The sequence below is a fragment of the Martes martes genome, assembly GCF_963455335.1.
Source record: "Martes martes genome assembly, chromosome: 2".
NCBI classification, from domain to species: domain Eukaryota; kingdom Metazoa; phylum Chordata; class Mammalia; order Carnivora; family Mustelidae; genus Martes; species Martes martes.
The window spans coordinates 140,966,622-140,992,772 of record NC_137889.1 but is presented as its reverse complement, the minus strand read 5'-3'; the positions used below and the strand labels follow the sequence as shown (position 1 = coordinate 140,992,772).

The window sequence follows — 26,151 nt, the reverse complement described above, 5'->3', positions numbered from 1 at the left end:
AGAAAACAACTGAAGAGAGGAGAGAGGCTCAGAAAACAACTGAAGAGAGGAGAGAGGCAGCCTGAGGCTAAGACAAGCATCAGAGTCCAGTGCTACAACATGGTGCAGGGGGTGGGGGTGGGGGGCACACGCAGAAGCTTCTCAAGCCACTACTGCCTTCCGAACGTGCCTGACCGCTGGCATTCCAGCTACATAGGTCCTCGTGTCAGTGGCTACAGCTCAATGACAAGAAACCAAACACCCACCTTCCCAATGTCCTGTAGCGTCGCCAGCTCCAGGATCTGAGAGAGAACATCCAAGGCAGAGCGCAGAAAGCCCCCAAACTTTTCAGTGCTGTTCTGAAGATCCAAGGTAACCTTGGGAAGGTGGAGGAAAAGAACACAGGATTACTTGCACCGTCCCGTCTGTCACGTAAAACAAAGACATGCGCCGTCCATGTGGTGCGAGGTGTCCTGCTGTGCAACCCTACACACGTGCCATGTGGGCTATCTGTTTGCTATCAGTGTGGGGAAAATGCCTCGGAAAGGAAACAACTCTTCCAGATAGCTCTATAAAACTGGCATCTTTCAGAAGCATCTTCCAACTTATATCGATGCTATTGAAAGAAAGAATTTCTGAGCTTCTATCATGAGGGGAAAAAAATGTAAATGTCCATTATAACCAGTATCTGATAAGCACGAGATCAAAAAATATAAAATACACGACTTGTTCTAAATACATGAGTATCCCCGAGGAATCATTATCAAATCCAGAAACCGCCTTTCAGCCTGGCTATGGCAAAATATTAAATTCATCTTAAGGAGGATTAAATTAGGATTCTAAAGGGCCCAGCTGAATTCAGTTATGCAACTCCCCTACTTAACAGCCTAAGAGAAGGGGTCAGCTCCAAAGACAAAACATGGAAGAGCAAGGGCAGGGGGGAGAGATCAACTACGAAAATAAAAACCAGCAAAAACGCTGCAACAGAGAAAAGAATGTGCTCCATGAACTCAAATGTAGCCCCTCATGATGAAAGAGAAAGCACTCCTGGGCCACGGGGGAGGGCAGCAGGTGAGACACACATGGAGGACAACCATTGGCAAGCCCAAGTCCCGTGGCTGCTCTGTGTCACCAGGAGGGGCCTTTCCAACAGTCTGAGGAAGGACAAGTAGAGCCACGTCCCACAGGGGCAGGACAGAAGGGGCTCACCTCCAGTAAGCAGGGCAGGGCGAGGGGGCGAGGGGCATGCACACAGGAAGGCCGAGCTTGAAGAAAAACAGAGGTCACAGGAGAGAACCAGGCCACAGGACATGGAAGGGGGCTGAGAACAGAGCCAGACTGGAGGGCCACAGACACAGCCACTCAGGAGGAGGAATGAAGGAGATGAAGAGATGCTGTGACGAATCTCACATGTGCCAGGCACTCCAAACACGCCAACGAGGTGGGCGTCGGAGATACTGGGGGGCCACGGTGCATGGGGTACAGCATGAAGCCCAGGATGCTCCAGAGGGGAAATGCACTTGATCTTAGCTGAAAGGCCAAGAAGCGATCCAGAGGGGAAATCACAAGGATGGAGTAGATGCCAGGAGCATCAACAGGGTCCCAGGACCCGAGACAGGAGTTGAAAACAGGCAGAAAAAAACACCTTCTCTCTGCCGGATTTCCATCGTGTCCCCTGCCACTTCGGTGGGTGACAGGAGAAACACAGACTAAAGAGAGCCTCTGAATCTGCTGCAAACACAGCTGAAGATTCGTATCTTTCAAAATCATCAATATTCTTCAGAAAAGAAGCCAGATGAGGTTTATATATGGTTTTCAAAAAAACTGAGAAATATTGATCAGTAACAAAAGATGATGACCATCTGGGGACACATTTATCAAGAAATATATAAAATCTATGTGAAATAATCTTCAAAAATTCTTTGTAAAATTCTTTAAACTTTATGTACATCTGAGGCACATAAAAGAACGTTTCAATAAACAAAAAAGCGTCCCACACTCTGGACAGGTGTATTTCGCATCTCAATATTGGTTCTCTCTGAATTAATCTATAAATTTAACATGACCCCAGTGGAAATATTCTCAGGATCCTTTGGAACTAGATGAGCTTATTCTAGTGCCCAAATACAAAAATAAAGGAACATCAAGAAAAGATTCTAAGGCAGAATAGGGGAACTGACTGCCTCAAAGATGTACATCAGAGCTATTTAATGGGCACGCATGTTTCTAACAGAGGAACAGATGGAGAGACTGATGTCACCAAACAGCAGATGAAATACAGACCCGTGAGAATTCAGCATCTGGTAAAGGCTGTGTTTCAGATTAGTTAGTGCAGGAGAAACAGCTCACTAGGGAAACAGTGCCGGGGGCAACTGAGCAGGTAGCTCACAAGTGAAAAGCCCTAAGAGAAACACGGGAGATTTTTCCTTCATTGTTTCAGCGTGAGAAAGCTGAAACACACCTGTGCAGAAGAGTGGACAAGCAGACTGCTCTCCCTGCAGACACCTGTCTGTAAGGTTGGCCCTCAGGGGCATCTGCACACCTGGCCCGTCGGCAGGCCCTACACTGCTGGCGGGGCTCCCTGGGCCTGGACTATGGCAATGAAGCCCATGTTTTCGGCTGCACACCTGCATTCCTCTGTGAGCCCTCGGTTCTGCTTCGTGTCAGGCAGAGAAGCCTCCATGGTTTGGGGACAAGTGTGGGGGAGACAGAGCACACACAGCAAGCCTGCACCTGGATTCCTGCAGACCACGCCCGTGTGTCCTTACCACAAGGCAATAAAAAAATCCCAGCTATGAGAATGTGTACACACCGAGGCCCAAGGCCTGCCAGCCCGTACTGGACTGTGGGGCAGCCCGGGACGCCCAGACACAGCATGACTAGACCCAGAGATCGCTGCTCCCATGCTCGTGTGATGAGAGCTACCATAATCAAAGCTGAAAGACAAACTGGGAGAAACTACTGATTCGCATGGACTTCCTTGTACGCCCATCTATGTATGTGCACAAGCGATCAATCTTAAGAAAGACTCCCATGATTGATTAGAAATTTGTGTGCATATTTTCACAAAAGGAGCCGCACCTTGTAGTTGGCGTGAGTAGCTTTCAGGACGTCGTGCAATTTGAGGTACGAAGGAAGGTGACAGAAACTTCCCAGCGATGAGGATTTATTTGCTGTAACAGGCCCTGGGGCATCAGATTGTCGAGAGGCTTTAAAACATACAAAATACGTGTTGAGCTCAAAAGTACACACTTGCCAAGTTAAAGAGATTACTGGCAGTAACACTTTTTAAAATATATGATAAGAGAATAAATTCAAATTCTTCCTCTGACTTTTTAATTACTTAGAAGTAACAAGGAATTGACATAAGCATAAACAGAGTCTGAGTATCTTCCCCAAAATAATGAGGTGAGATGAGAAAGAAGAACAGCAGCATGCTACCATCCAGCACAGTGTGGCTGCCTGGCTGCATGTCAGAGGAGCCGTGAGCCGGTGGCCTCTAGCCCCCCACGTGGCCCCTAGCACCTGCGGCTCCCAGTGGCACGGTGGGGCTGAGCCCGGCCAGGGTGACCCAGGAGCCCCACTCGCCAGCAGCGTGCTTCCAGACTGGAGAGAGCAAATAGACCGTCACGCAACCCAAAGTAAATACTAAAATGCCAAGCACTAAGTAAAACTGTTCTCCTCAAATTTTAAAGATTAATTTTAAAGATTATTGACTCGCAGCCCCCTCTTTAACCCACAGGAAGACGATCAGTGACATACTACATTTGTCAAGTTCAGAAGCTTTCAAAGCTGGTAAAGCTTCCTGCGGTGCCCCTGTCAGTCCTCAGAAAGGAGCACTTTTCGAAAGCCTTAACATCGTGTGTCTCATGGGAGGATCACGATTGACCCCCAAGCGCTGTGAGATGTGCCAACGGGTCCAGTGGGAGCGCGACAGCACAGGTCAGTTGCCTCTCACCCTGCCTAGGCCTTCCTGTGCCCATCCACGGCCGGTCCAGAAGTCGCAGGGCCCCATGCAAACCCCGGCCCCTCCCAGGGGTGGCAACCCCACCACACATCTAAGTTTGTCAGGTTCCTCTCACTCAGATGATTGTTCCCCACGTCGGCACTTTAGGCTTTAATCTTCGCATGTCAGAACCAACTCTTTCATCCACTAGCTCTGTTCCTGGCTATCCATACTTACCTCCCTGACTGAAATCGTAAATGGAGAGAGGGAGAAGAGGGGCAGGGAGGACGGCAGGCAGGACGGCTTGCTGGGGGCCAGCAGCCCACAGACCGCCATGGCCACGTGTCAGCCAGTGACACAGAGTGATGCCAAGACGGGAACATGTCCACACACATTTAGGAATTAATATTTAACATCTGAAACCAAACCAGGGAAAACTCCTTCTCTGGCTTCACTGCCGTGAACTTTATTTTCAAAAACTACCAAGCTATTAAATTAAGCTGGGCATGAATGTGATCTTGCTGATACGCGGGCGCCCCAGCCCCAACCCCAGCCCCAGCCCTCCCTGTCGTCGTTTCATACCTGGACTGGCTTCACTGCCTTTCTTGGGGCTCAAGGGCACAGAGGCTGGCTCTCCGGGTTCTTTCTCCTTTCCCTTCCGTCGGATGGGACTCAGAGACGGAGGGTTTGTCAGAGATGGCAAGGCTGCCTATAATAAAAATAAGAGTCCATGAAGGGCGCCCAACCAACACGGAAACTGAAAGTCACACACAAGGCTTTGCATTTCTTAAGCACAACAACATGTGATCATTTTTTTCTGTGAGTCCTCATTCACAGAGTTCAGACACGGTCCACAGAGCACCTGCTGTGGCCCTCACAGCCATCACACTGGCAGGTATTGACCTAGAACCTTCTAACAGGTGCGCTGTGAGTGACCGAGGATGCAAAGCCCCTCAGGGAGTCAGGCGGGGCCCACTGCCCCCAGCAGCAAGCAGCCAGGGCACTCTGCAGGAGCCAGGTCGTGACAAATGTATGAAGCAACTCTGTAAACCTGTTCTTCAAATGAAGAAATGGGCTCAGAGACGAAGTAACTTCTTGAACACTAAGGCTAACAAGCCACCCAGCTCGGGGTCCACAGACCCTGTACACAGGGCAGAGGACGTGCTGTGGGGGCGCTGGCATGGGGACATGGTGAGGACCCCAGGCAGGGATGTGCCCAGCAGGCCCCAGCTCTGCTCCTCTCTCCATGGTCTCAGAGAAGTGGATGGAATGGGACAAATGGCTGCCGCAGGAGAGCGGACCGAAGGCAGCAGGGACAGACAGACCAGCCAGGACAGGGGCTGCTGCATCCGGAGCGCCTGCCAAGGGAGGGGAGACGGATGCAAGAGATTGCACAGTCCCTTCCCATGAAACGTCCGGGACGGGCAGGTCTGTAGAAACACCAAGTAGCTGGTGGCCACCTGGAGCTGGGGGGCATGGGCAGGAGGTTTGGGGGGGGTGACACCTAAATGGCATAGCATTCCTTCCCGGGCTCTCAATGGATTGTGGTGATGGCCACGTGACTGTGGGCACAGGAAAACCCACGCAATCCTATGCTCCGAACAGGTGAGCTGTAGGGCACAGGAACTGCGCTGCAACTGAGAGGATATAAAGAATGCCGTCTGAAGCAGGAGGAGGGAAAAAGAGGCGGCGGAATGTCCACCAGGCCGCCAAGTGGCACCAGAATGGGGAAGCCCATGCACAGATGTGCATACATGCTCAGCTACGTGTGATCTGCACGTGCGTGCGTCCGTGTACACACCGGTGCACACGTGCATAGGGTCTGCAGGACATTTAGCAGGGAAAACTCAGGACTTGACAAGCAACAGTGAAGAGCTAGGAGACTGCCATGCTCCCAGCTAACAGAGCACAAAGTGAGGGGAGTGCAGCGGGCAGGGGTGAGGCTAAGCAGCTCAGACTCATGTCTGAGATCTGCGGGCCTTCCCAGCAGAGGCGTCACACATCTCTGCAGATGCGCCACGATGGAGCTGGGGCCTCGGACGTGTGACCATCTGTGCTGCCCACCCATACTGGAGCCACGGTCCACACGTGGTCACTTCCACATAATGACAAACAAAATTAGCAGCTCAGCACCTCAGCTGCACTGGCCACATTTCAAGTGCTCACTCTCCGTGTGTGGTTAGCAGCTGCCGCCCCGGCTGGCTGAGACACACCGCGTTCCCATCGCTGCAAAGCCACACTGGAGGGCACCTGCCCAGGAGTATCGAGACAGAGGCCAACCTAGGACAGAGCCTAGAGGCTCTCTGTGGTGGGCAGAGAGATGAAACCAGGGTAGAGAAAAACTAGAGACAACCTGGAGGCCAGGAGGAGCACCCATGTCAGGACCAGTGTGGCAGCTCCAAGGGTGTGGAGCAGCAGTTGAGACAGGACCCGAGAGGCACCCACAAGACTCAAAGACTGATCTTGGCAGGAAGCACAGCTCTGGAGAATGGTGGCCGAAAGCCGACCTGCCGGGTTTAAGAATCGGAGCCCGGAGCTGCGGATGGCGTCCAGGCTGGTGCAGCAGGAAGCACTAAGGTGTTAAGTGGGGAGACACGCCTCTTTAGAAAAGTCTGTAGTGATAGGGAGACCAAATGGCCACTAAGGGAGAATGTGATGTTTGAAGAGCTTTTTCATGGTGGAAGTAACTTCAGATGGAAAATACGGGAGAGCAAGAATCAGGTATGATTATAAGTGAACTCATCTATCTGAAGTTCACTGTGCAAATGGTTTACCATTTGTTCTGAAGTTCATTCTGTGGAACTGTGCTTCTCAGAGAAGCAGAATGGTCTGCGGACGTCCCAGGACATGGCAACATCAATTCTGAGCTTTCTCGGCCACTGCCGAAAGCCTACAGACGCAGCTAGTTCTTTCCCTCTTAGAGGCGATGGTGAACTAGGATGGTACCGAAAGAGCTACAAATTGGAGGACACATTTTGGTGTTAAATTTACTGTCACCCTGGGAGCAATTTTGTTCATTTAGAGCAAAAGAGAGTAAGGAAGAGGTAGATGAGTGAGCAAAGGCAGGTCTGGCGCCCTCGGGGTCACCAAGGCTGCACTGACGCAGCTGCCCAGCGTGCAGTTACCTTTATTGCTGGTCCGGGAGCCACGTCGTCCAAGACGTGAGCACAGATATTAATCACCTTCAGCAGGTGGGAGAAGAGCTGTTCCACCATGGGCACCAGGGTCCGGTCACCCAGAGCTGGCCAGACCTCTTCCTGCTTGGCAGCTGCCGGGCTGGCCTCTTCTTCGGAGGTCCATGAACTTCTCAGAGATTTGGGGGCACTGGCTGTGATACAGTACAAGGAGGGGGAGAGATATCACCAGGGAAGCTAAGTCACTGAGACTCGCCCCCTTTGAGTTTGCTGGACAGCTCCACTGTGTGGTCACCTGCTCCCTCCAACCACAAACGGACTTGCATGAATGTCACCCCCAGATGCACACCCACTCCGGATGTGCCAATCACCTCAGGCCCTCCGGACCTTTACAGCCAAAGTTCCACTGGTGGCCACGGCCTGCTGCTCCTGCCCTTCAGAATCCTCCCCCCCCAGCCCACAGCCGGGATCTCGTTGAGACTCTCTCACCTCGACCATGACATGAACCTTCCAAGTGGGTTTCCCTACCTTGTCCTCCAAGCCACACTCAGGCCCTCGGAGGGACCCTGCCCTGGGCTAGGCTGTGAGGCAATTCTGTGACCTCCCACAGCAAACACACAGTCCTCTGTAATGAAGCAGCACCCCACACCCACCAACTTCAGGGCCCTCCTTCCTCACGGGCCACACTCTCCATCCCGGCCCTCACCTGACATCCCAGATGACTCACAGTCCTCAGATGTCACACAACTTTTCATGTCTCCATGCCTTCGAACAGGCTATGCCCTCCACCTGGGGTGCCCTTTCCTGCCAGCCCCTAAGACCTGCCTTCTGTGCTGGGCACCCACAAGAGAGTGGCTATGGCCTCTTCGTGCTGCCCGTGGACTACGTGTTTCTCCACTGACCCACAGCTGACTGGAGAACAGCCCACACAGCATGCTATCTTACAGCCGTGGTGCCTGGCACATGGGGCCTGCTGAAATGAAACTAGAAATAAGTTCACCTGTAGCCAACTAAGGGTCTGCACAGGGAAAGGCTCCTTCAAACTACTTGGTCAGAACAGCTGCCCATAGCACACACCAGTTGGTCACGTTGGATGCTCCAACTAGAGGATCAAACCATCACTGGAGTAATTTCCCTCCGTGTGTTCCATCACCCCACCCCCAGAAGGAACCCGAAAGCTCTAGACCGCAAGTCCCTGTTTCAGCTCAGTACCAGTACCTGCAAGCAAGTTTCCAGCTAAAATCAAAGCATCCTGATGGGCTGAGAGATCCAGCGGGAACCATGCTGACGAGAGCAAGGTGAGGATCATCGTGGCCATGCCAACAGTACAGCTCTTTCTCGACTCGTCGGAGGCGCTCAGTGGGGGCACCCTGGAAGCAGACGTGTGCCAGGTCAAACGACAAAAATTTTAAATCAAACAGTCCTGCCTTCTTGAATGAACCAGGAAGAAGGCACATCACTGTATGTTTTGTACTAGCTCATAAAGTGACTTCACTATTGTTAACTAACATTCTGTCAGTAAAGCACAGCTCCATGAAAACCAATGACAAAGGAAACCAGGCAGCAGATCTGATTAAAACCACTGAAACTGTTTTTTATAACTTTTTCGCTTTCTCTGGATTTTGACTTAGCATATTTTACTCCAATGCCAAAGTTGCTCAGAGTCAGATCAGGTGCTGGAGCTCTGACTGGAAACTGTAGTTGCTCAGTAACCACCCGTGGACAAAGGGAAGCAAGCACTCCGGACCAGCAATCCAGCCGCTCCACGCAAATGTTAGCCGACCACACGCTGACACATGCAAGACGTCTGCGGATGCTTTCAAACATGATGGTGAGTCACCAAAATGCTTCTCAGAAATCAGTACACATAATAAAAGCTTACTCCTTAGTACTGTAAGAGATTTGAAATTATTTCACAAATGCTATTAGGGCCATCTACTGGAAGAAAGTCATTTTTAAATAAAAACTGCTCAGATGAGCCTGACAGTTCCTATAGTCCATCAGGATTTTGTACAACAGGACACGTCTGATTTCAAACAAAGAATGTTCCTACGTTTCTAGTACGTAGTGTAGACATTTTGAGAGAATCAAGCCAATCAGAAACATCTTGCCTGGGGCGCCTGGGTGGCTCAGTAGGTTAAAGCCTCTGCCTTCGGCTCAGGTCATGATCCCGGGGTCCTGGGATAGAGGCCCACCTCAGGCTCTCTGCTCAGCAGGGAGCCTGCCTCCCCCCTCTTTCTCTGCCTGCCTCTCTGCCTACCTGTGATCTCTGTCAAATAAATAAATAAAATCTTTAAAGAAAAAAAAAAGGAAACATCCTGCCAGTATATGTGAATTCTCCAAAATGAACCTACAAATGACACCCTGAAACCCTCCAAGACACTGAAGAGTGAACATCTGACACCCATGAGAATCCCAGCAAATCTAGACTTCCCGAGAGCTTTATCCCTGGTTTCCCATACAGCTAACAGGGCAAAAGCAAGGATTCCACTGGGTGCTTTTCCAAAAGGTCACATTGATAAAAGATTTAAGAAAGAAAACAGGGGATTCCAACTATAATGTCTGTATCACCTGAGTATAGATAACCATATGCTGAGAAAAATACATACCCACAATGCCAACCTAAACTCCAAATGCAGACAGGAAAGGCTGCTGAAAGGAGACACAGAGCTTCGCAGCATCCAAACTAAAGGAGAAAAGGACAATAACATCACACCCATGCACACAAAGCATTTATTAAACTGAACGTTTCACCCTTCATAAAAAGTACAATGAACACATAAATGAGGTCCGTGTCTGACAATATCTATCCTACCTTGGTACCAATTCATCCTTCCAAGACAGAGTGGGACAGGCAGAACACAGGCTCTAAGGAGGGCCCATCATGTGCCATAAAGACAGGCCTGCAGCAGGCACAGCCCTTCCGCTCAAAATGGCAATGGTCCGGCATCCCCTCCCTGCCTGAGCGCCCTTCCTCCCCGCCACTGCTCTGCTCCCGCACCCGAGCTCACTGACATCCATCTCCTGACCTGACTGCAAGGATCACAAGGGCAGAGACCCTCATGTGTTTACATCTCAAGCCTAAAACAGTGCCCACCACATGAAGCCACAATAGATACAGTAAGTGAAGTTTATGATATTTTAAACAAATCAAAGGAAGACCAAACCAGAAAGGCCAAACAATATTTAGGTTTAAAAGGCACTTATGTGGGGCGCCTGGGTGGCTCAGTGGGTTAAAACCTCTGCCTTCGGCTCAGGTCATGATCTCAGGGTCCTGGGATCGAGTCCCGCATCGGCCTCTCTGCTCAGCAGGGAGCCCGTTTCCCCCACCTCTCTCTGCCTCTCTGCCTACTTGTGATCTCTGTCTGTCAAATAAATAAATAAAATCTTTAAAAATAAATAAATAAATAAATAAATAAAAAATAAAAGGCGCTTATGTACTTAGGAGGATAGCCTAATCCTAATTGTTGGCATTTTCTACAACAGGCAAGCATTTCTTCCATCACATAAAACAAACAAGGTTTAACCTAGTGATCCGCAAATTAACACTACTTTGTACAACAGTCTCTATTTCTGACTATGAAAGTTACTCTTGTTCATTTTAGAAAATTTGTAAATATCTGAAAAATATAAAGAAGGAAATAAAGATCACAATCTGAAAACTGGCCATTTTCAGCCAGTCAGTCTCCTGAGTATGTGAGGAGGGTACATGTGTGGCTAGGACTTCGCAGAGATGGGATTACACACAGGCACACTCCCAACCCCACCGCCCTGTAGCACTACACCGTCCCCGAAGCCCATGTCATCTACTGTGTAATAAATATGCTACCGTATGCAGAGTTTGGTCAGAATCAGAACTTAATCATCGTGCATTCCTGGACATCACGGTCCTTTTCCAACGTCAGCATCACAGGAAATGATACAGGTGAGTACATTATACAAACACCTTTGCTGGCATTTCTGATTTCTTCCCCTCAGGGCCCATCACACATCACGGACTCAGTTATAACAGAGGCATTCTGAACTTCTGACGTATTACCAACTCTGATCATGGCAGTTTTTATTCTCATGTTTATGTCCTCCTGTACTGGTTGAGTTTTTTTTACAAAGAGCACTATTACTTTAATAACCAGGAAAAAAAAATAGTGTACTTCTCCATTAGAATACACCAAGATTCTGTTCCCAGAACCACCAGTTCTTAGCGAGCCCCCAAAATGCGAGGTCTTACGCAGCAGCTCACTGCAAAGAACCGACTGCACGAACCACCCAGGGTCAACTTCGCCAAGGCCACCCAAGGAGACTTACAGTGAGTGCGCGCGTGGTGGACGTGACCAGTTCTCGGGAAACAGCCGCGATGACTCTGGAGAGGTTGTTTTCCACCGTGACGTCTGTCATGGTTGGCAGTAAGTTATAGCCTCTGTATATTCTAGTGAGTAAAACACGGAGACTTAAAATTCACTATTAAAGCTTATGATATTTCCAAAATTCAAAAGGCATTTCTAAGTTTGAGATTAAGACCTATGAGGCTTCCTAAGCAGTCTTGACTTTGATGTGAAAGACAGACAGGAAGTGAACCTGGGCACTACAGTGGTCGCAGGAAGTCCCCTCCAGGCCCTGGCCTGTCCTGAACACCCACGTCCGGGCATCCCCCCACGCCCCCCAGCGTTCCCCTGCCATAGCCTCGCAGCCACCTCTCCACGTGACCAAAGCACCCATTTTTCAAACTTTAGGTCAAAAAACTCCTTGAAGCTGGTCCTGATTCCCTGAAAGATGAAAGTGCCCTTCCCAACGTCGTCCTCACAGCACACCCCGATGCCAGCCACTTGCTGAGGTCCCGCACGGACTCTGAGCCCCTGGCCCTGGTTACCAGCGGCGCCCGAGCAGAACTAGTGCTGGAGTCACTTCTGAATCTCCAGGTATCCTCAGAATACAACAACAAAACTCAGAAGACTTTTCTTCCCTCACCAATTCTCAGACAGCGGGCAGCTAAGGTGCCAAGGGTGCCGCACAGCTGGCCACGGAGCTTTCTATGTAAGAACCAGGGCAACATGGCCTGAGGCCAGAGGCCAGCCTGCGTGTGAAACTGGAGAGACTTTCAAAGTTGGAGCAAGGAACCAATTCTAACACGATGTTAGACTTATCTCTGCTGGCATTTCCTGAGATGATGCTCAGAAACAGCGACTTACCCTAAGCTTGTCCAACTCCGGGTGAGATCCTCTCACACTGCTTTTCCGATCTTAAAGGAATATTTAGCCCGAATCTTCTCAGAGAGAAGAAAAGGCCACTTCTTAGGTTTACATAAAGGGAATTCTCTGAGAAAATTATTTCCATGTGTTTTTTAAAAGCAATCTTTACATGAGAAGAGATGACAGCTATCGAGGGAAGAGCTTCTACGTCTGATTGGCTGAGTTCCAAATCCGTAACAAAAGCAACCAAGCAAACACCTCAGACCTGATGTCCAAGCTTTTAAAAAAAATTTCTACTAACAGAAAGGAGAGCTACAAGTAAAACTCATTTTTAAAATAACATTTAAAACAAGGAGTTAAACCTGCATGACAGTCTTTTACGATCATTTCTGCAGCCTTCTTTGCAAACTAAGATCTGTAAGACTGACTGGTTCATTAAAGCATTTCTGGGCCAACGACTGCACAGTGTGTGCGCTGGTCCAAGAGCTGAAGAGAGCGGGCTGTGTGCGCCCACGGCAGCAGCCACTAAAAGCATCTCCCAGCCAACGTGAACAGCAGGAACTGCAGAGATCCACACTAGTGGACAGTCCTAAATAACACAGCCCAGGCTCCTGAAAGTCGAGAAGATGACAACCTCACCATACTCTTCACCGGCAACACATATGAAGTGAAAAAGTTACCGGACAGGTTTCTAGAAAAGACACAGCCTAAGCGTCACACACAAAAATACACTTTAAGAACTTGTCTGGTAGTGAGCGGATTGGATGATTCGTGAAGTCTTGCTGTGACTATGCCAGAGCTTCCTAAATGAAGACGGGCGGCGAATCCCAGAAAGGATGGACACCTTATCGAAGGGGACCACCTACGCAAAAGCCCTCACCTGACCCTTCTTCTCTGGAAAGCACGATGTGTCAGGAAAGCCCCCCATGACACCCCCGCACACCGCACGCGTACCTGGTGATGGTGCTGACAGAGAAGTGAGATGGAGGCTGCGTCTCGTGCATGAGGAGCTTCAGGTAAACACTGCTCTGATCTCTCGCCACAGCCACGACGGGGTCAGCTTGTCCTTGGTCGCATTTATAGAACAGCTTCGGGACGAGCCTGACACAGAAGTGGAGTGCATTCACTGACGGGGTCTGAGCCGCACCTGCGCTGCACCACCCTCCTGTGTCGAGGTGGGGAGGCCTAAAACGCAGTCCAGCCGCAGAACAAAAGCTCCCGCCTCAGGGGGTCCCTCAGCCCAGCGGAGGGGGCTGCCGGTCCCAGGACCAACCACCCACGTACCAGTCCCGCCACCCCTGCCATAACCAGGCACCGCACTTCCTTCTGCCTGCTGTACACTTTAGCAGCTTTCTCTACATACAATAAAAGGCTCGGATTTCAAGTTCTCCTTCTGGTCCTCTTCAGTAAGATGAACAGGTACGTGACTCCCCCATCCAGGGAGAGTACCGAGCACAGAGCGGATCTGAACACCAGGGGCCGGCCCTTACTTGTTTTTGCAATTCTGCCTGCAAATCCATCCCACACACTCCCAGATGGCAAAGCTCCAGCGGAAGCCCCTCACAAATCTAAACTCCACTCAAAAGCAGAATACAGGGGCGCCTGGGGGGCTTAGTCATTGGGCATCTGCCTTCGACTCAGGTCATGATCTCAGGGTCCTGGGATCGAGCCCCATGTTAGACTCCCTGTTGAGCAGGAAGCCTGCTTCTCCCTCTGCCGCACCCCCTGCTTGTGTTTCCCTCTCCCGCTGCGTCTCTCTCAAATAAACATATAATATCTTTAAAAAAAATTTTTTTTAAATGCAGAATACAGGCAACATTTCCTAAGAGAACAGAAGGGCCCATTTCTGCAATCGGCAGTGTGTGTTCTGCAGGAGTGTGCTCATATGCTTTCAGACGGGGCTCATAACTCGTAGAAACAATCAACTACCTACTCACATTGGTCTGCAAACCCCAGTATCTTTAATTAAAATCTCTCTTCTATGGAGACCTGGTCATAAGCACAACTTCTTTCTAAGGTAAAATAAATGGCTATCATTTGCAGAAAGAGGGAAAGGACCAAAATCGTTATAGGCAAGTCATGCTAATCCAGTTAAGTGCAAGAAAAAGTACACCTCACAAGTAATCAAAGAAATATGCAAATGACAACACTGAAAACAGAAAAGATACACATCAAAATGAAACCTTGGTTTTCAGTCATTTGATCACAGAGATTTTGATTTCCTATTTTGTCTTTTCCCTAAACTTTGTTAAGTAAACACGTATTACTTCAAAAAGATGAGGTATTTTTCAGGACACCTGGGTGGCTCAGTCGATTAAAGTGGCTACCTTCAGCTCAGGTCATGATCCCAGAGTCCTGGGATCAATTCCCATATCGAGCTCCCTGCTCGGTGAGCCTGCTTCTCCCTCTCCCTCTGCCTGCTGCTCCCCCTGCTGTACTCTCTTTATCAAATAAATAAAATCTTTAAAAAAAAAATACCAATTTCTGCTTCAACAACTGATACATACTTAACTTTTTTTTTAAATCTTTTTTTGATGAGAAGAATCAGGCACAATCATATTCTGGTCACTAAGAGACCAGTATGTTTCTGGAGAGCAATTTCACAGGAAGTACCAAAATCCATAAAAAAATCCACTTCCAGGGGCACCTGGGTGGCTCAGTTGGTTAAAGTGGCTACCTTCAGCTCAGGTCATGATCCCAAGGGCCTGGGATCAAGCCCCACATGGGGTTCCCCGCTCACAGGAGAACCTGCTTCTCCCTCTTCCTCTGCCTTCTGCTCTGCCTACTGTACTCTCTCACTCTGTCAAAAAAATAAATAGAATCTTAAAAAAAAAAAAAAAAACCACTTCTAGGTACCAACCCAAAAGAAATGAGAACATGTGTCCACACAATGTCTTATGGGCGGATGTTCAGCCAGTACAATCCACAGTAGCCACAAAAGTGGAAGTCATATCAGCCATGTGGTGATGGGTTCATGGAAATGTTCTAAAATTGCGACTGTGGTGATGGTTACACAAATCTCTATGTTTACTACAAATCACTAAATCGTACACTTAAAATGGGTGAATGTGAACGGACACAAAATCATACTTCAGTAAAGCTACGAAAAATTAAAAAAAAAAACAAAACAAAAAAACCCACAACACCAGAAAGCTTGGCCTAGTAACTAAACTTCCAGGAATTAATTCTCAGGAAAAAATGTATACATCAGCATTTGTGTATAACAATATTCACAAGCATTATTCATTATGTAAGTCAAAGAAAACTTACTGTCCAACCAAATAATATTACATAAAAGCTTATCACAACTACAGAATAAGACACTGGCCACTAACTATATTTCTTTTTCTGAAATAGTATGCGTGGCCTTCACCAATCTCACTCTGTAGGACACGTCGTGTACTCCAGTGCAAACATACGAACATATCTGAGTACGGGGGGCGGCTCCAGATATCACTGGCAGAGTCAGGTTTTTTTTTTTTAGAAGAGTCTGATAGCAGGAAGATGTGATAACATAGTACATAAAAATGATCAGATCACTGAATTGCTCCTACGCTTGGTCCCAATTTTGTAGAAGAGACTCATGCTATACAGGCTATACTCAACACATTCACAGTGATTGTCTCCAGAGGCAGAACCAAAGGAGATTTCTATGATCTTCTTTGTGCTCTTCTCTACATTCCAAACTTCTCACAATGAAAGTGCACCACTTTTTGGAGGCTAGCCCTGTTTTCACCCTCACTTTAGACTCCTAGTCTTTTCTGATGCTTTCAGAGGAGCTGAAAGTGAGCGTCCAGGATCCAGGAATGCTGACCTACTCTCAGATGACCGAGCTCCCCTCCTCCTACCACTCTGCACTTTCACCATGAAAGTGAGCAAAGAGAGAAAATGAGTGGTAGATACCTTATTAAGGCCGCTGCAGCAACGTGCCGCACCCTGGGGTCCTCGTCCCCAAGCAGATAGATGACCACATCATGGAGCACTCGTTCTTGCAGTTTTAAAAGCTTCAGAGAGAAGGAAACAAAAACAGATATGACATCTGTCTTTAAGCCCATTTCACGTAAGATAGTTTGGAAGGCCCATGAGGGAGCGCTCACGACCACTAGTCTTAAATTCACACACACAAGCATGACTGTCACAACCTGAATCACAGGGTCAGTCTAGAACAGAGCATGCTCAGAGGAGAGCCACACTCCTGGGAAGGCACGACTCCTGGAAGCTTCGACATGGCCTCACAAAAATGAACTGCTTACCCCCGTGTAATGATGGGTCCCTCTGTGCAGGTTTTCTGCTTTTGCCTCCAAAAAGCTCACCAACCTAACAAAAGAACATTTTTAACACGAAACAATTTAGTGACTCCATGGACACCCACTGTCGGCCTGCACAACCCTGACACGCAGGACACAGAGGGCAGCTCCGGAGGGGGCTGGTCCTGCCGCCCAGAAAACCAGAGAGGGAACACATCCTCAGACCCACGGAAGGACCAAGGTTTTTAAGTAAGTGGACTTCATATTCCTCTCCTCATTTCAGACTTAGTCAACTATTTTCTTCAAAATAAATACTAATAATCTCCTACTGTGAGAGACTCCAAGGGGCCTCAGGGTGAGCTCAGCCACCAGGGGAGGGGTCTGCCGACTCTGGGGAGGGGCTGCACGGCCTCAGGCAGGTTCCTTGCCCCTGGCCCAGGGTCCCTCCCAGCAGCCAGAGGTGAGAGCAACCCCTCATTCACAGAGACATGCTGAGAGAGAAAGAAACTACCCACTAGCCGCTCAGGGGCACTAGCCCTGAGCCTGGCACACAGCAAGCACATTGTAACAGCTGCGTGGAAAACACCCAAACACCTGGATAATAGAAGAAATTTTCCCTCCCGAAAGACATCTTAAGCCAAACGTGTTCTTAGAAAATGCAGAAGGCATCATGTTATTTTTTAATCGCAACAAAGTACAGATGAGCTGTGTGACCTAAGTTCGGTACAATGAGAACGTTCCTTTTGTCCACACAAGCAAGAGTGATGGCAGTCTGAGCTCTCCTGTGCCCTCCATCCAGGCCGCTCAGGTGACTGAGACCACCAGGAAGACCTACTCCTCCACCCGTATTGTAAAACCCCAAGCACAAAGCAAGCTGAGGAGGAAAGCAGCATCAGCTCTCCACGCCACCCAGACTCCCAACTCACAGGTGACTTGATGACCATCACGAATGAGCACCTGAAGCAATGACCCAGGCCTCTCAGTTCCTGGCCCGAACTCCCGAGCAGCTTTGGTTTACAGACCTAAGGAACCTGATTCATCACTCACCTGAAGTCAATCTCTGCGAGAGTCTCCAGAAGCTCCGTCCTCACCAGCCAGTAGGAGCTGTCCCTCAGGGTCAGCACGTCAGTGACCAGTTGCAGCCCCAGTTCGCTGTGGCTGCTGCTGCACAGACTCGTGACACAGTGCTGGAAGACAAGGTCGCCACGTGATGGGGTCGGGCTCAGCACCGCCACTGCCTCCTGATGGCTCCGACAGCATGAGCATGCCGCCGCGTTCCCATTTCCTCCTCCTCTCACCGTGGCAGGGACGCTGAACTTTCCCCACATCCCTCAGAAATGTCCTTAACTCCAGTTTAGCAATAAACATGTCCCTTCCCCATCACCGTATGTCCTCCTTCCTCCCACTGCTGCCTTGGTCAAGGCCTCTACTCCCAGATACCGATTTCGTGACCATGGAGCAAGGGTAAACCGGTTCTAAAACAAGCCTCAGACCTGGGGCCAATGGGGGAGCCGGGCCCTTTGCTAAGCAGCCATGTACTCCACGGCCCCTCAGCCGTGGCGCAGCGCCCCCTCCCCGGGCTGCGCCCTCCCCGCCCGTCGGGGCACACAGCGGACACGAGTGGACTCAAGGTCAGAGACCTGCTGTGCTCCCGCAGACAAAGAGCAACTGAAACCTGGCAAACATCTGGAATTAAGGAACAGTTTCTGCCATGACATTCTGAAAAGGGAAGGTATCCTATTCATGTGACAACTGCTGGGGTTTTCCTTCGATCTTTACTAGTTAACCGTTAGTGTTGGTGACTGGCTAGCTGTGGTTCACAGACCAGCTGATCTAAAAAGGTCCAGCACGCCGCCACGTCCAGACCGGGGGTGATGCAGGGACACGGCACGGAGCTCAATGAACAACCTCGCAGCACCCCGGCCCCCAACTCAGCACCCTGTGGGCCCAAGAGTGCCGGTGGGGTTTAATTCAACAGGTTTTACCCTCCATGTTGGCCAAGTGTATGTCTAAATAGACCCTTTAGGAAAAGGAACATTTCAAACAAACACTCAGAGTACTGAAACTCCGACACCCTAGGAAACAAACCTGACCAGTGACACCTGCTTTCTGCAGCGGCATGGCGGACACACGGACACACGGCTGCTACTGTTTACAGCTTTGCAATTTCTATGATTATTTAGTATTAAGCCCGATTTTAGTTATAACAGTGGCAAAATCTCTGCTAAGCAAAGAACTGACTTCCACAAAAGATGATGTTTACCTTTACAGCTGTACAAGCCAACTTGCAAGTCACAGAAGATTCATCCTTCAAAGTTTTCTGCAGCAAAGGAATGCAGTCCGCCAGAGAAAATGTATTTCCTGACCAGAAGAGCAAATAGCAAGCACCTTTACATAAACTTGAACTTGGGCATTCTACCTAGAAAATGCACTGAAAACTCCACTGTTACCTGTCAAGGCTCTGACGGTGCCCATCCAGTCCCCCACTTGGAAGCGGGACCTGCTGAGGATGGAGGAGATGAGGGTCCCACAGAGAACTGCCGTGGCTCCTCTGACCTGGGGGTCTCCGTGATCGATGTAGTTCAGGATGTCTGACACGTACTGCTCCTCTGTAGAGATAAATTGCCCAGCCACTGTACAAGCCCCTACCATCAACTTTCTAACTCAGAACAAAAGCTTCATTCTCAGGAAAGAGGGAAAAAAGAAAGGTGGTGGGGGGCAATCCAAATCTAGAAGAGACTTGAATATTAATAGCCATGAGCAGTAAAAAAAATAAGGTGAGGTTTAAGGATTCTAGATTCATCACAGGTCTGGTATCACTTCAACACATGTTCTGGACTATAATTCCAGGTTGCCAACCAATAATCAAAATTCTAAGATTTCACTTCAAAAAAAAAAAAAAAGATTAGAGAAATTCAAACTAGTCCACACTTACCTAATATGAATTCAAAAGCACAAGTGTGTCCCCTCGCCCAAGGAAAGGGGGAGAAGGCGGGAGGATAATTTTTAGAAGTGTGGCTCCTCCCCCATCTACTCCACCATGAGAGTGGGTCCCAGAGCGTGTGCTACAGGAGCTGGATCTGCGGCTGCTCTGCTCGTCTCGGCTGCCACTTGTCTCTGAGTGTGAACATCTGGCCTGGCTGAGTGTGACCCAAAGCAATTTTGATTGTACACGATTTGTGCTTTTGGTAAAAATCCAGTATGTATGTAAAGTGGCTCTTATGTTCCCACTTATCTACTGTCTCGTCACGTGTGTTTAAATGAGAAGTTGCATCGACAGGGAGTCCAAAAAGCAAAAAGCACTACTATTTATGTGTTTTATATGGAGCTACGACACAGTTCAAAAATACCACAAATCAACTCAGAACACATATTACTCTAAACCACAACAGCCAAGATGGTCTGAAGTAGTTTCCAAAGTACTGACTAAATGTGAGGGACAAGCTGTGAACTTGTAACATACCAGGGTGCTCCATGGTGTCAAGAGGCACTTTATAAAGTTTGCTGAAGAAGGACTCGGGATGAAGGGCCACAGCAGCTCCCACACAGCTGAGCGCCAGCGCCTTCACACTGACCCTCACGTCCCTGTCCGGAACCAACACTGCAAGGAAACCACTGAGATCACCTTCCAAGCAACCGACATTTAGTTTCCACAGAAACAAAACTAGACCCAGTAACCCTGCTCCCGCAGCATCCCCTCCCTTTTCCCATCAGTCAGTGAAAGCCACCGCTCAGCCTAGACTCTACTCCCTCCCTCCGCTATAGCAATGAGGTGCAAATCAGCCACCAAGGTGACCTTGAGACGTCAGTATTTCCTTCAGCTCTGTACCTGCCTTTCTATACTTACCATTTTTCTCCCCAGTCAGCAAAAATGAAGCAGACAGAAGGCGGACACAATGGACAAGAGGAACAGAATCGTCATCGGTAGACTGCCCTATGTCACCTTTGATCCGGCAAGGCTACAACACAGAAAGCAACACTTGTTGGTCTTAGGATCAAGGAACCAGCACATTCACTCACTAGTGTGTTCAACAAACAGGTCCAGAGCACCAATTATGCCAGGTCCTGGGGACACAGAGATCCCCATCTTTGTCCTCACAGACCACGGTGGGGCCCAATCAGAGCGGTCAGAGGCAGCTGAGCCACAGGGTCACATGGGCAGCGGCAGCGATGAGCTCAGGGTGCAGAGAGGACATGCTAGAGAGAGGGCAGCTGGGAGCTGGCACTCAGGAGAGGTTGCTCAGGCAAGAACAGCATGAGCCACCATCTAGAGGTCAAGGGACAGCTACTCAGGCAGAGGCAAGAGCCCTGCGAACGCCCAGAGCTGAGAGGGGGCACACCTGGCTGGAGCGGGATCTGGAAGGAGGCACGGAAGCTGCAAGATGACTGGGCATCTACAGACAGACTAAGTTTGAAACTGCTCCCTGCCCTCAAGGAATTTAAAATTAACTGGGAAGATAAGCCACTTACAGGTAAAAAGGTAAGCAACTCAGGGATATTTTACAAGCAGTTCAATGGATAAAGTCAACAACAACAACAAAAGCCCAAACCTGATTAAAAACAGCTAAGGACTTGAACAGACATTTCTCCGAAGACAAAATACAATGGCCAGTAAGCACATGAAAAGATGTCCCACATCACTCATCATTAGGGAAACCAAGTCAAAGCCACAGTGACATACAACCTCACTCCCAGTAGGATGGCTGCTCTCAAAAAAAGCCAGAAAATGACAAGCCTAGGCAAGGACCCAGGGAAACCAGAACCCTGTGCATGGCTGGTGGGAGCACAAACTGGTGTGGCCACTGTGGACAATGTGCGGAGGGTCCTCAAAAAAACCTAAAACTAGAACTACCAGAGGACTCTGAAATTCCACTTCTGGGTGTCTATCCCAAAGAACTTAGAGCAGGGTCCTGAAGAGATGCCTGCACCTCCAAGTTCACAGCAGCATCATTCACAACGGCCAGAAGACAAAAGTAAACCCAAGGATCCATCAACGGATGAACAGAACAAAATGGGGTCCACCTGCACAGTGGAATATGCTTCAGTGTCAGAGAGGAAGGGAATCCTGACACCTCCTACAACACAGATGAAGCCTGAGAACATTACACCCAATGACTTAAGCCAGTCACAAAAGAACAAATACCACATGGTTCCACCTGTAGGCGCGTCCTACGGTCCAGGGAGACACAAAGGAGATGGTGGGAGCCAAGGGCTGGGGAGAGGGAGGAATGGGGAGTTAGTGGCAAATGGGGACAGAGTTTCAGTCTGGGGAGAGGGAAAGAGTTCTGGAGATGGAGGGTGGTGACAGCCACATAACGTGAACGCACTGACGCCACCGGGGGGCGCACTTCGCAACAGTCACTCTGGCAAACTTTGTATGTATTTTACCACCATAAACAAACAAATGTATTACTCCACAAACAAAAACAAGACGTGCTGCGAGACAAAGCATGACCATCAAAAGAACGGCCCAAGAAATCAGGCGACGTAGCAATCAGTGTAAGACAGATCTGTCTGGGAAGGACTCTCAGGAAGGCAGAACTTGAGCCAGTTCTCAAGGATCTGGGTAGTATCTGGAGAGGCAGAAAAGAGGAGCACACCTAGGAAGTATGCCCCTACTTAAGGGGAAATAGGTGGGCAGAAGCTCAGAGATGGGAAAGCTAGAAGCAAGGCACACAGACAGTAGCCAGAGTGATCCTAAACACTCACAGAAGCTCAGAATGCCAAGTGGTCTTCTGCCTAAACATCTCACCTTGTTTTCTTGATCTCCTGGTTCAGCAGCTTCATCTTTGGAGACAAATTTATCAATGCTGCTGTCAGAGGCCTGTCTGCTGTGGCCCATGCTTCTCAGTAAATGTGCTTGCTGAAGAGCTTCATAATCAGAGAAATTGAGATTGAGCGACAAGTTTCCAATTAAAAAACCAATATTCATATTTATGCAAAGTCCACATGAAAGTACAGGATTTAGATCAAGAACAAGGACAGTCACTCCTCAACTGACCTTCCTTATTTGCTATTTACAACTCAGAAAACAAAGATACTCCAAGATTTCTTCTTGGAAGCTAAGGTAAAACTGCGATGCCAGGGTTGAAGAAAACATTTCCACAGCGCACCGCTGAGGTCCACCTACCAACTGAAGAGCTTCGGAAAGCATCTGCATCTTCATCCGGAAGGACACCCGTGGCTTCCTCATCCTCGTCCGGTGGCTGTCCGATCTGCATCCCCGAATACTGGCTGTCAGCACCGTCTAACACCTGCACAGTACGAGAGGGGCTGGTGAGGGCTCTGAAGGGACATCACCAAGGGACAGGCTCTCCGACATGGAAAGGCAAAGGCAAAGGTAAAAATCACATGGACCACATCTCTCATACTCACACAAAGGTCATTTCCTGAAATGCACAGAGAGGTGTGCGTGTCCATGATGAAGCTGCCTTGATCACACATTGTTACTACATTACAAATAGCTTTACGACTATACAAATGCCAAAGAAATTCCAACCTGAAAATTTCTCTTTGTGATATTAATAAAAAAAAATCTAAACAAAAATCTTTATCTTCACAAGTTTTACAATAAGTCAACAATGAGAAAAATCTTTTAGACAAATACCTTCTTTTAGACAAATACCTATCACTACACTAGGTTAGCTTCTAAACTGCCAGGACTAAATCAACTAAGTTTTGGACACAGTGTATCATACACTTGGCCGTAAACCTGAATTATGATCCATATCGTGAAACTTTACACATTCACTTGATATCCCATGTAATTTACCTGAAAAACTGAGGGACAGAACCTCAATACATTAGCAGGAACTGAAATAAACTCTGCATCATTTTTAAAAAGTCATTCCAAGTCCCTAGAGTTACCACACGTTCAAAATCAACCAAGAAAGAAATGATTTACCTCCACTGTCCCAATTAGTTTACAAAAAAAACCTTACCTCAGTTAAAAAAAAAAAAAGTATTAAAATGAGAAATTTCACCATAATAAAAATAATACTTCTTGAACATTTTACTACACCCCAGGCAGAATCAAAAATCACTTTATATGCATCATCATAAGTCTTACAGTGCAAGTACTGTTACCCTCCATTTGCAGATAAGAAAACTGAGGCAAGAAGGGTCACACATGCTCCAGGCTACATGGCTAGGAAGCAGCCGAGCTGAAACTCTCATCCTGGTGGCTCTTGGCAGCAGCCCCTTGGCCACCACACTGGGCCGTCTCACGAGGAAATTCTCTATACCTTCACTTGTTTCTTTCCCTCTATGGCACTCATCACCACCTAACCATGTATTTACTTATTGATTGATTACTCACTTAGTATCTGCCTCCACATGCATGCACACACTCTGCCTAGAATAGGGGTAGTTAAGACATTGCCTAATGACCAAACCTGGCCCACCACCTGTTTTTGTAAATAAAGTTTTATGGGAATGCTAGTTCATTTACATATAGTCAATGGCTGCTTTCACATGATAGCAGCAGAGAGGAACACGTGATAGAGGCTATATGGCTTAGAAAACCAAAGCTCTTTGCTGTCCGGCCCAGCATGGAAGGGGTCTCATGACTCCTCTAGAATGTTAGCTTCGTGTGAGCAAGGAGTTTTATATGTTGTGCCCTCTATTTTGTCCCCAGCTTATGAATACTCCATGGAACTTAACAGGCACTCAGTATACTCGTTCAGCAAATAATTAATGACTACATAACAGACACGGAAGCATCCCATAAACCAGGAAAGAACTCCACCAATGTGGGAATTATCAAGGGAAGATGTTCATTTTCTACAGGCCAGAGAGACCTGCAGAGGTCCCGTTCCCAGCACTGTTACCCAGTGAACAACGGGGTAATTTCAAGAGATGGAAAGTTTTCAGAATTTCCTATGGCCTTTCATTCCTACTTCTAACAAATGCACCAGAAACCATCCATCATAAAGAGGCAAGATACCCCATGGAAGCTGGTGCAATAAACACACAGCAGAATCTCCCACACACACTTAACGGCCAGCACTTTCTCTAACCTTCTCGTTTTTCCTGCATACTGTTCCAACTATCCGTCCTACGCTTCCCCAGGTCTTCTAGTTAAAAACCCCAACTGTGAGCTCACAGCTCTATCCGAGGAACTGCAAATCCACGTGGCCATCAGAAACTGAATCCACGTGACAACTCGACAACTGCTCAATAGGGACGTGCCAGCGATTTATTTCATGATTTTGTCATTCGATGCTTCTGCATTCATCCACGTAAAAAAACCCCAAAAACCAAACCAAACCAAACCAAACCAAAAATGTTCTTAATAAAACCTATTCAATAGTAACAGAACACTTAACAGTACAAACTGTTTTTTAAAAAAAGGAGTGTTAAATTCTGTATCACTTTTACCAAACTTGGTGTTCAGACCATCCTTAAGGTGCTTCTTGTCTGCTAGCTCAGAGACCAGAAATATACTTAACTCCATGCTCTATAAGAGGGGATATGTTGTAGAAGGTTTTGAAAAGCCAAAAAAAAAAAAAAAAAAAAAGTTAAATACACAGTGTTAATGTTTTTAGTTACAATGTATTAAGACCACAGATCTGGGACACCTGGGTGGCTTAAGCAACTGCCTTCGGCTCAGGTCATGATCCTGGAATTCCAGGATCGAGTTCCACATCGGGCTCCTAGCTCCGCAGGGAGTCTGCTTCTCCCTCTGACACTCTCCCTCTCATGCTCTCTCTCTCACCCTCATTCTCTTTCAAATAAATAAACTCTTTCAAAAAAAAAAGACCACAGATCTGTTAATAGGGTCCTTATAGATATTTTAAGTAATGATTTAATCTGTACTCAGCAAGTTCTTACTGAATTTAAAATGCATTCAATTTTAGCAAAATTCGTATCATCAACTAATCTAATCTGACCTCCATGTTCAACACAAATGACACTTAGCCATTGTCTTCAGGGAGGGCCTTAGATGGGGTTGAATTTCCCATTAATGACCTGAGCTGATGATCTCTGCTTGTTCCTTAGTGAGTCAGACAGGAAGAGGGAAATAAGCAGGAGGGTCTAGGTCTGGGCCTGCTGGTGAGAGCCCTTCACCCACTTACAATTTCAGAACTGTCCGAAGGGGTCACAGCTGAATCAGGGCCCTCAGTGGTGGTCTGGGAGCTGTCGCTGACTGGGGAGGAGGCCTGAGTGCCATCATTCAGGTCCATGGCTGGGTCAGATGGGACGGCACTGATCTGGCTGGAGCTGTGGCTCAGGATATCCTCCTCGTCCCCGTCGGTGGCCGCGCTCGCCAGGTCACAGCCGGTCAGATCCACCGAGTCTGGCTGCAGCGTATGCTGTGACCGGGGCTGCTCGGTGATGATGTCGTGGCCCACAGAGTCTGCAGCTGAACTGGCAGAGCCAGGAGTGGAGACTCCAGAAGACGCAGCCAGCTCACCACCAATCTCACCTTTGACTGAGGCTGAAGACAAAGAACACACATTCCTCAAAGGGCCAGGGAAACATTCAACAGGGAATCAAATGCTTATAAAATACCCCAAAATTCAATGTCACCAAATGTTTTAACTGCAAAAAATCGTGAAATACAGTGAAAATGTGAACTAGTAAATTTCGAAACCAAGATGAGTGCATTCTTCAAACATTACTAAAATTGCTTTTTACTGTATTCTTGACTTACCCTT

At 48.2% G+C, this 26,151-nt stretch overlaps 1 protein-coding gene across 1 annotated transcript in view; it reads right to left on the bottom strand.

Annotated features, from left to right (window-relative positions):
• HTT (huntingtin) overlaps positions 1 to 26,151 on the bottom strand; it is a 140,167-nt gene that overhangs the window by 68,660 nt on the left and 45,356 nt on the right. The window contains exons 12-29 of the mRNA XM_080831267.1: positions 25,570 to 25,931; positions 22,623 to 22,746; positions 22,245 to 22,363; positions 20,340 to 20,451; positions 19,956 to 20,093; positions 18,943 to 19,101; positions 18,756 to 18,853; positions 17,540 to 17,679; positions 16,499 to 16,562; positions 16,149 to 16,249; positions 13,200 to 13,346; positions 11,365 to 11,485; positions 9,669 to 9,745; positions 8,278 to 8,429; positions 7,051 to 7,253; positions 4,508 to 4,634; positions 3,061 to 3,188; positions 246 to 356 (exon numbers count right to left, since the gene is read on the bottom strand). Coding sequence (XP_080687393.1) covers positions 246 to 356; positions 3,061 to 3,188; positions 4,508 to 4,634; positions 7,051 to 7,253; positions 8,278 to 8,429; positions 9,669 to 9,745; positions 11,365 to 11,485; positions 13,200 to 13,346; positions 16,149 to 16,249; positions 16,499 to 16,562; positions 17,540 to 17,679; positions 18,756 to 18,853; positions 18,943 to 19,101; positions 19,956 to 20,093; positions 20,340 to 20,451; positions 22,245 to 22,363; positions 22,623 to 22,746; positions 25,570 to 25,931 — 2,483 coding nt within the window. The remainder of the gene's footprint in view (positions 1 to 245; positions 357 to 3,060; positions 3,189 to 4,507; positions 4,635 to 7,050; positions 7,254 to 8,277; positions 8,430 to 9,668; positions 9,746 to 11,364; positions 11,486 to 13,199; positions 13,347 to 16,148; positions 16,250 to 16,498; positions 16,563 to 17,539; positions 17,680 to 18,755; positions 18,854 to 18,942; positions 19,102 to 19,955; positions 20,094 to 20,339; positions 20,452 to 22,244; positions 22,364 to 22,622; positions 22,747 to 25,569; positions 25,932 to 26,151) is intronic.